This window comes from Rhincodon typus, chromosome 9 (assembly GCF_021869965.1).
Source record: "Rhincodon typus isolate 14 chromosome 9, sRhiTyp1.1, whole genome shotgun sequence".
Lineage (NCBI taxonomy): Eukaryota > Metazoa > Chordata > Chondrichthyes > Orectolobiformes > Rhincodontidae > Rhincodon > Rhincodon typus.
The window spans coordinates 59,043,709-59,054,171 of NC_063340.1; the positions used below are offsets into that span (position 1 = coordinate 59,043,709).

At 39.5% G+C, this 10,463-nt stretch overlaps 1 protein-coding gene across 1 annotated transcript in view; it reads right to left on the minus strand.

Moving 5' to 3' along the window:
- The window catches only part of syt14a (synaptotagmin XIVa), a 197,740-nt gene extending 189,575 nt beyond the window's left edge, over nt 1–8,165 (minus strand). Inside the window, exon 1 of the mRNA XM_048600781.1 lies at nt 8,066–8,165. Within this exon, the coding sequence (XP_048456738.1) occupies nt 8,066–8,078 (13 nt within the window). The 5' untranslated portion in view covers nt 8,079–8,165. The remainder of the gene's footprint in view (nt 1–8,065) is intronic.
- Nucleotides 8,166–10,463: the final 2,298 nt, after the last annotated feature.

The window sequence follows — 10,463 nt, forward strand, 5'->3', positions numbered from 1 at the left end:
GGTCAGAAGTCACACAACACCAAGATACAGTCCAACAGGTTTATTTGAAATCATGAGCTTTGGAGTGCTGCTCCTTTGTCAAGTGAAGTGAAAGGAAGCACACAAGCACAGAATTTATCAGCAGAGTTGACATGCTGAATAACAAGTCTCTGCAAGTGATCAAAAATGTCAGATGGTGTGAGTAAAGTGTCAACAGCTAAATAGCAAGTGAAGGGATGATCTATGATCCAAATAATTGAGGCAGAGAGATAATTACAAAAAATTAAAAATAAGATGGTGCTGGCAACAGAAGAATCGGCTGGAATAACATGACAGGTATAAGAGTCACATGCCGAGGGTCTAACCAAAGTAACAAGTAATCCAAAACTATAAAACTAATTAAGGTAGAGACATCATAACAAGTTATCAAGGTGATGGTGTCAAAACAGAACAGTATGGTAGAATTACATGTAGTGCGACATGACCCTCAGATCACAGTTGAGGCCATCTCCATGGGTATGGAACTTGGCTATCAGTTTCTGCTTGGCGATTCTATGTTGTTGTGTGTCTCGAATGCCGCCTCAGAACATGCTTACATGAAGATCAGAAGGTGAATGTCCTTGACCGCTGAAGTCTTCCCTGGCTGGGAGGGACCATTCCTGTCTGGCAATTGTTGCACAGTGTCCATTCTTCTGTTACCTTAGTTGGTTTGTACAGTTTTGGGTTACTTGTTACTTTGGTTGGACCCTCAGCATGCGACTCATCCCCATCATGTTATTTCAGCCATTGGGTTTTTTTTATTTTTTTTTTGTAATAATCTCTCTGCCTCAATTAATCGGATCATTGGTCATCCCTTCACTTGCTATTCAGCTGTTAACACTTTTGATCACCTGCAGAGACTTGTTATTCAGCATGTTGACACTCTATTCACACCATTTGTACTATTCTTTGATCTCTCTGCCTATAAATTTTGTGGCTGTGTACTTCCCTTCACTTCACCTGACAAAGAAACAATGCTTCGAAAGCTTGCGATTTCAAATAAAGCTGTTGGACTATAACCTGGTGTCATGTGACTTCTGACCTCCTTTATTGCATTGTTACAGATTTGATTTGCCCAATCTACATGCGGATTAAAGTCACCTATAATCACAACTGTACCTTTACTGCTTGCATCCCTAATTTCCTTTTTAATGCCTTCCACAACATTACCATTACAGTTTTCTGCCTTTTAGTTTTTCTAAGCTCCACCCATATAGATTCCACTTCATTTGAGCTAATATCCTTCCTCATTATTGTGTTAATGTATTCTTTGATCAGCAATATTGCTCAACTCTTTTTTCTCTTTGTCCATCCTTCCTAAAAACTGATTACTCCTGCATAATTAGTTCTCATCCCTGATCACCCTGCAGCCAGATAGAATCACAGAGTCATTGAGTCATATAGACGGAAACAGACTTCTTCAGTTCAACCCATTTATACCAACCAAGTTTCCCAAACTAAACCAGTCCCATTTGCCTGCCTTTGGCCCATATCCTTCTAAACCTTTCCTATTCATTTATCTGTACAAATGTCTTTTAAATGTTATAACTGTGCCAGCATCTACCACTTCCTCTGGCAGCTCATTCCACTTACTAATCACTCTCTGTGTAAAAAAGTTGCCCCTCATTCCTTTTTAAATCTTTCTGCACTCACCTTAAAAATATGCCCCCTAGTTTTGAACTTCCCCACCTTAAGGAAAAGATCTTTGCTATTCACCTTATCTGTCTCTCATGATTTTGTAAACCTCTGTAAGTTCAACCCTAATTCTTCTATGCACCAATGAAAAAAGTTCCAGTCTATCCTGCCTATTTCTATAACTCAATGCCTTCATTCCTAGAAGCATCCTAGTAAATCTTTTCTGAGCCCTCTCCAGCTTAATAGTATCCTTCCTATAACAGGGCTACCAAAAGTGCACGCAGCACTGAAGCAAAGGTCTCACCATTGTCCAGTACAAGCTCAATATGATGTCCCAGCTCCTATACTCAAACGTCTGAGCAATGAAGGCAAGTGTGCTAACCGCCTTCTTAACCACCCTGTCTACCTGTGATGCAAATTTCAAAGAATTATGTACCTAAATCTCCAGGTCTCTTTGTACAGCAACACTCCCCGGGGCCCTACTATTAACTGTGTAAGTCCTACCCTGTTTGTCTTACCAAAATGCAATACTTTGCACATATCCAAATTAAACTCCATCTGCCACTCCTCAGGCCATTGGCCTAATTGATCAAGATCCCTTTGTAATCTTAGATAACCTTCTTCACTGTCCACTATACCACCGATTTTGGTGTCATCGGCAAACTTACTAACTATGCTTCCTGAATTCTCATCCAAATCGTTTATATAAATGGCAAACAACAGTGGACCCGGCAACCGATCCCTGCTGAACACCGCTGGTTACAGGCCTAAGTCCGAGAAACTACTCTCTACCACTACCCTCTGTTTCCTACCGTCAAGCCAATTTCATATCCAATTAGCAAGGTCTCCCTGCATCCCATGTGATCTAACTTTACTAATCAGTCTACAACACAGAACCTTGTCAAAGACTTTAATAAAGTCTACGTAGACAACGTCTACCGCTCTGACCTCATCTATCTTCTTGGTCACATCCTCAAAAAACTTAATCAAGTTTGTAAAACACGAATCCAACTATATCACAATTATTTGCATGACTAATTTATCCACTTTATCGTGAATGCCCTGTGCATTAAGACACAAGGCCTTAAGACTTCTCTTTTGAACATTTTTTATCCCGTTCTCATTATTTTGTCCTATGGTCCTGTTTGATTCTTGGTCCATAAACTCTCTTCTATCATTTTTCTTATTATCCATTCTGTTTTTTGTTTTTGCCTTTGTTCACATCACCCTGCCATTTTAGCTCAAATACTGCCCAACCACACTTGCAAATACTTCCCCTAGGAAAGATTCACTCACACACCAATGAGTCTATTCAGCAGCTATGGGGAGATATTGAAGTCTTTCACCTTCCAACAGTGAAAGAAAAGATATGGGGAGAAAAAAATTACAAATTTTGTATGAAATATATTTAATAATTTGAGAAACGAATGCATCTAATAATAATGTACAAAACTCTTTTATGGTTGCCTTACTGTGACTCAGAAAGAAATTCAACATGCATATAACTTCGGTCAGGAACTGATACCTGCCATGGGCTTGTAGTTTATGTGAATTAGCTGATCAAAATTCATTAAGTAATGCTGAATGAAGGAAAAATCAGGTATTGAAAAAGTACAAATGTCAGCAAGAGAAAAATTTCCAACTTGACATAACCACTGTGAACTAGTACCAGTCTTTGGTTTCATAGATGTTTTCCAATTTTCTTGCTAATCTATGCTGATCTTTTTATTTGATAAAGTGCACTTTCACAAAAAGATCATCAATCACATTCACCTTAGTAAATTCACCAACATACGAAGCGACTATGCCCTCTCTACGATGGCTAATTTAGTGTCAGCAAATTCATTCTCTAAAGAGAATGAGCAGTTGGCAACATTTCTTCATTTAAGAAAAATCTGAGGAAAAGTAATCTAAGATGAACATTAACCGTGAAGTATGTACAAAACAGAATTTATTCATTGATAACTCATGATTCACCTTGTACTAGTGGCCTTACTTGCATGACTAATCCTATTGGAGTTAAAGTTGTGAAGTTAAGATAAATATTTATATGATCTGCTTACAGTAGCTAATCTTTATTTGCATGCATGAAATCTGTATATTTACTATACTTACCTTTGCCATTAATTTAGGCAAATTAGGAAATGATTTAGAAAACAATGACATAGTTTTCAGAAGCACAGAATATTCTGCTTCTAAAATGTCATGGTTTCACTCAATTTGGCAGCTTCCACAAACAAGCAGAATTTCCTCAGACCTTCCATGCAAACATCAGCACTAGCCAAAAACGGTAATGTTGCCCACATTTTTTTCTTTTCATTCTGATACTATCTTAACTGACAGACAAAGTCATGTAACCTATTTTATAAGATATTATTATGTACATTCACTTTTGCATGGAAAGCCTGCAGAAATTATTTCTTCTTCTTTTTTGTGAAACCAATAAATACAGTGTGATATTACAACTAAAAATGCAATATTCTATATTTTAAATTAATTTAATTTTCAGTTTACACCATATGTTTCACATACTGTTCCTGTCACTATTCATTTCCACTTAAAATCATTCACACATACACAGAAATTGCCTTACAGGTCCCAGAATGAAACAGCTGCTTAACTTTGAAGCTCTGTTAAATAGTTTTCACGCTTGCCATTCTCCAGGTTATTGAAAGTTAGAAAATGATAACATAACAGTTACCTAAATTGCAATCTCCATAAAAATCTAATCACAATAACATAACTACACATTAACATTCTAATAATGTATGAAGATTTTACTGTCAAACAGGGTGTCAACATATCAAAGCCTTATTAAGGATTATTTAACAAACCTCCCTTCTTTGACCCATACTGTGGGCTGGATTTTAAAGTGCACCCCTTCCAAATGAAAAATCAGCAGGGAACCATCAATCCTAAATCTGGCTGCCCAGAAGCCATACGACCAGCAGTTCCAATGAAGCTCAAAATGACAGTTAAGTTCAGGGTAATGGCAGAAGCAGGCCAGCAGGTCCCAATGAGATGGAGCTACAGGATGGAGGAGCTGGGATAGTAGGCCATAGCTGATCCTGATCCCTTATTGTCCTCACATCTACTTTTAGCAGGCTAAATTTATAAATATCAGAAGACAAAACTAGACAATATTTTTCTTTCCTAAAACATGAATAGGAAGCCAAATGCAGTACCTTAGCCCACTTTTCCAGGAATGCTGCACCTTGGAAATGTTAGGCTGACTAAGTACCATTTCTTAAGGATGGCAAAGAAACAAATTGACAAAGTTATATTTGAACCACTCATATATAATTCTACATGGTCATTGAAAGCAACTGAGTAACATCTCTAAGTAAACTTCACTGCTTGCCCTCCTAACCAGCAATTCTGCATGGTATGTTGTAAGCCAGACAGGGGATTTAAAAGAACTATATAAAATACCAATTTAGACTCTCACCAAAATAGAGCCTACCAGACAAATGAAGCAGGTGATACTGCCTTGTTAGAATATTAGAACAGGAGCAGGTCACTCAGCCCCCTCGAGGCTGCTCCACCATTCAATGAGATCATGGCTGATCTATGCCTAACTCCACATTCCTGCCTTTGGCCCATATCACTTAATACTTTTGCTTAACAAAACTTTGTCTATCTCAGATTTAAAATTAACAACTGATCCCGCATCCACCGCTGTTTGTAGAAGAGAGCTCCAAAATCTATCAATCTTTGTGCGTAGAAGTGCTTCCTAACATCTCTCCTAACATAATTCTCAGACTATTCCCCCTAGTTATAGAATCTCCAAACGGTGGAAATAGTTTATCTTTACATGCCCTGCCTTTTCCTGTTCATGTCTTGAAGACTGTGATCAGATCATCCCTGAACCTTCTAAATTCTACAGAAAAATGAGCCTCATTTGTATAATCTCTATTCATAACTGAACCCCTGAAGTCAAATTATCATCCTTGTAAACCTATGTAGTACTCCAAGGCCTCCAAGGCTAATACGTCCTTCCTAAATTGTAGTGCCCAGATCCACTGACAGTACTAAGCGGAGTCTAATGAGGGCTTTGCATTGCTGCAGCATAACTTCTAGATCCTTGTTCTCCAGTCCTTCAAATATAAAGGCCCGCATTCCATAAGCTTTCTTAATTAATTTCTGTACCTGTTTGTGACATTTTAAAGATCCACGTACGTGAACCCCCAGTCTCTTTGAACATGCACTGTATTTAACTTCATAGAAAGTATCTTGATCTATATTTTTTCAGTACAAAATGGATAACTGCACATTTGCTTACATTGAACTCCATCTGGCACAGTTTTGTCCATTCACTTTGCATAAAATTACAAAAGGATATTGATAGACTTGCGTCTAAACAGTCTATAATGCCACCCAACTGTGTGTCATCAGCAAATGCTACCTAATTTTGTGTCATCAGCAATGCTTATAGCAGTTATGCAATACTCATGTGTGTCATTCTTATTTGACTCTTTTTTTCAATTTCAAAATTTCCAGGAACAGAAATCTAAAATTTGTAGAATCTTTCTTTGTGTTAACGAGTTATCCATCTTCTTACTAAGTCAAAGTTGATGCATTGCAAAAAATATTCTTAAGAGAGCGAGAGGCAAATTTTAAGGTAACTTGGAAAGAAAGTGTACATAGCCGCACAAAGTGTTTAAAACTTCATATTCAAGAAATTATACTAGTGAAAGGAAACTCAATTTTAATAAAAAACAAAACAACTGCGGATACTGTAAATCAGGAACAAAAACAGAAGTTGCTGGAAAAGCTCAGCAGGTCTGGAAGCATCTGTGAACAGAAAATCAGAGTTATCGTTTCGGGTCCGGTGACCCTTCCTCAGAACTCTGAAGAAGGGTCACCGGACCCGAAACGTTAACTCAATTTCAATGTCGTGCAGATGTTTTAAACTTAATTAAAATCTAAAATTAGTTAAAATATAAGGTTGTCTTGCAGGCGATAATGGATGATACTAAAAAAAAATGTAATTCCATAGAATTCGGTCCTAATAAGATAGCTTTCTTACTTTTAAACAGGGGGAAGGATTTATATTCATTGCCACATTTATAGCAAAAATAAACTATCCAACCAATACTCAATTTGTAGTTCAGGGACAAAAGTTGCTTACAACCTCCTGTTTATATTAATTACTTTTTCTTATGATATTAACATATCTCAGGTACAGATGTTCTATATATTAATTAGTCTGCAAATAAACTTAAGATCCACAGTTATTCAATCACATTTTTTTGAAGAAACCTAAAATAGAAACATTAGCCACAAGAGCATTTTTATTGCAAATTAAGAATTTGAGTATCAACCTGAAAATCTCAGCGACTTGTACAATCTATAAAACAGTTTTTAGATTCTTAGAAATAGTCAAATACACAAGAAAATAATTTAAAAAACATATATTAAAAAATCATTTTGGTAACTGGAGTTGTTCTTGTCAGCGGGAAAAACAACTGAAATTAATGACAGTGAGCAATTATTCTTCACAGTAACATGTCATTTAATGCCAGATTTTTAGAAAATGTGAAGACAAAAATGACCTTGAAATTATTAAGATAAAATATTAAACTGGCACAGGCCGTTTATCCTGCATTATAACTGCAATCTACTCCAATAACCTTCTAAACTAAGTGGAGCCCAGCTCTGAAAGCTAGTAAAACAAAAGTAACGTGGCAGTGCCCATTTGAGATATCGTTTATTTCAGCGCAGTTTGTGTGAGATATAGTATGCCATAATAGTGCCACCATACAACATAAAATCACAGTATAAAAGATGACAAAGAGGTTTATCGTAGGGACAAAGTGCAATATAATGTCATTGTTACACATAGAAAACATTTATTTTTTCTGATGCGGTTTAATTTCCGCCATCCTTAATCCTAACATTGACACTCTCTGTAAATGTGAAGATGTGTTTGGAGTAGTGGGTCTGGTAATTGGTGCAACAGGTACTGTCGGACAGATACCTAGGGCAATGTGCTGTGGTGCTCCAGATAAGGCATTCAACCGTGGATGCGGTGGGGTAAAGGGAAGCCGTCTCGCACATTAACCCATCACTCTCCAGGCAATCGGCTTGTAAACAACGAGCAGATTAAACCGACGAAGAGCCTGCTGGAACTTGGCCTAGTTGGTGCCTGCAGCTGCCGCTTTCAGCACCTCCCGAGGAGCGGACAGCAGCCGAGCCGCAGGCCCGGGCTGCAACCCGCTGACAGACGATGGCGCTCCCGGGCTCCAGCTAGGCCCGGCCCGGCCTTTCGTTGCTCGTGCTCCCGCTCCCACCGTTTCTCACCTCCTCACAGACGCCCACGGGTCCGGCCCTGGTAGACAGGCCGAGCGAGTGAGAGAGTGAGTTTAATGGGGCCAGTCAGTGGGAGCTGGTTTCTCTGTGGCCTACTTACCATCAATTGCCATGATGCTGATGATCCATCCAGACCGACCCTGCCACTGCCTCCGCCGCCGGGGAGCGGGTTGCTCGAACTGGAAGAGGCGGAGGGAAGACAAGCTGCGGCGTCGCCACCGACAAACACCAACACATACATGGAACATTCCAGGCGGGCCACGCTCCCGCCGCCTTTGGCGCGCTCTCTCAGCTCGTGCGCAGTCACAAGCGAGAGCCGGCCCTCGTTCTGCGAAAGTCACTGTGCGCGTGCACCTCGTGTCGTAGAGAGGTGGAGGAAAACAGGGCCAGTTACGTTATGAGTGTGTGATAGGTGAGATGTAAAACATTGAAGGTGGACGGCAGGTTGAAGAAGTGATAACAAAGGTAAAGAAAAAAAAAAGACCCTAGGCTTTGAAAATAAAGGTAGGGAGTACAAAAGCAAAAAATTTATCGTCAACCTTTATAAGATACCAGTTTGACCTCAACTGGGAATTGTGCTCAGCTCTGGACACCACGCTCAGGAAGGGTGTGGAGGATTTCGAGCTGTAGAAAAGCTGAAGGAGAATGGTGCCAGGTGCAATTTAACAAAAACAGAAATTGCTGGAGAAACTCAGATCTTGCAGCATCTGTGAGAAGAAAGCAGAGTTAACATTTCGAGTCCGGTGACTCTTTCAGAATGCGCCAGGTACTATGTAGATTGGAGCATCCAAAGCTCTTGGAGGTCAGGACAGAGTAAGTAGAGATAAATTGTTGGCATTCGCAAGAAGAATGAGAACCAGAGGATACCAATTGCTGGTGATTGGCAAAAAAATTTACAGCAATGTGAGGGTTTTCTTCTGCATGGATAAGAATGCACTGCTGGAGAGTATGGTTGAGGCACATTTAATCATGGTATCCAGGAGAGATTAAAAAAAAGAAACAACAGTGCTATGAGGTAAAAGCAGGGACTTAGGTGAGTTGATCTTGTGGACATCTGGCTTGGACGCTTTAAGCCAAATGCTATCGTTGTGTGATAACAAGGTGTAGAGCTGGATGAACACAGCAGGCCAAGCAGCATCAGAGGAGCAGGAAAGCTGACGTTTCGGGCCTAGACCCTTCTTCTATCTTTGTGTGTTGTAGTGATTCTGCAATTCTGTGTACAGAAGCAAGCCATTGGGCTCAGTTAGTGCTAAGAATGCAGGTTTATTTTCCAAGTCCAGTTGAGGTCATCATGAAAGCCTGTCTTTCCCCATGCCTGAGGATTGGTGACCCTCAGATTAGACCCACCACAAGGCATTGTCAACTGTTTTTGGGACCCTGGCAACTTTCACTTCACTGTAAATGCTTCTTTCTCATTTCTTTTGTGTTCTGATCTGTTGTTGTGATTTCAGTGTAACATCATCATCATTTGCATATCCCATTTTACTACAGGTATAACCTCAGTGTATGAGAGACATTATGGACACAGACTCAGTGTGTGAGACTCTAGGGCAGATGAGGCTTCACTATATTAGGGAGATAGCACCTACAACCTCAGCTAATTGGGAACAGGAATAAATAACAACTCAATGTGTTAGAGATGGGCAAATGCAACTTTCAGTATGTGCAAGATAGATACAGATGAAACTTGAGTACAGTGTGATATAAGTGTGATATAAACTGTCAACTGCCACCTACAGGACAACCAATGGGCCGGCAAGGGAACATGGAAGCATAATGTGTAATTGTCAACCCTAGAACACGTTGAGGAATTCAAAAGGAATTACATAGGTTGGAGAACCATGAAACCACTCTTTGAGTCTCCAGCAGTTTGGTGGGAAACAGTCAGGGGGAATATCAAGAAATTCTTCATCCTTAAAGGTGTTCAAAAGGAGAGAGAAAGATAGGGAGAATTGTCCAAATTCCAGAAAAGCATGCAGAACCTTGTCTAGCTGCAGATGATGGGGTTCAATGTCAAGGTTATTCACTCCGACCAGACCTTGTTGTACTGGACAGGAAGCTCTCTGACAGCCTCCTACTCTTTAGGGATATGATTGCCTACGTGCAGGATAAGGGGTGGGATGGGCACCTGCCTCATCAGCCTGGACCAGGAGAAGGCCTTTGATAGGATGTCACACGCCTACATGAGGGACATGCTCTCCACACTGGCTTTGGGGAGAGAATCTGCAATTGGATCTGACTGCTGTACAGAAATGATTTAGAACTTTTGTATGTACTTATTGATGATTTTTATGAATAAAGTGTATTTTTCAATTTTAAAAAACTGTGATTTATGTCTATTTTTAACATCACTTATTTTAAGTTTGGCCTTTTGGTTTTTGAGTTAGTGATGTGGTTTTTTCTGTGTGTCTGAAGTTAATCATTAACTTGTAATTCTGTAGCTAAGGTGATTTACTTTAAAATAATTTTTTGAGGTCAAGCTTTAGAATTAATGGTTG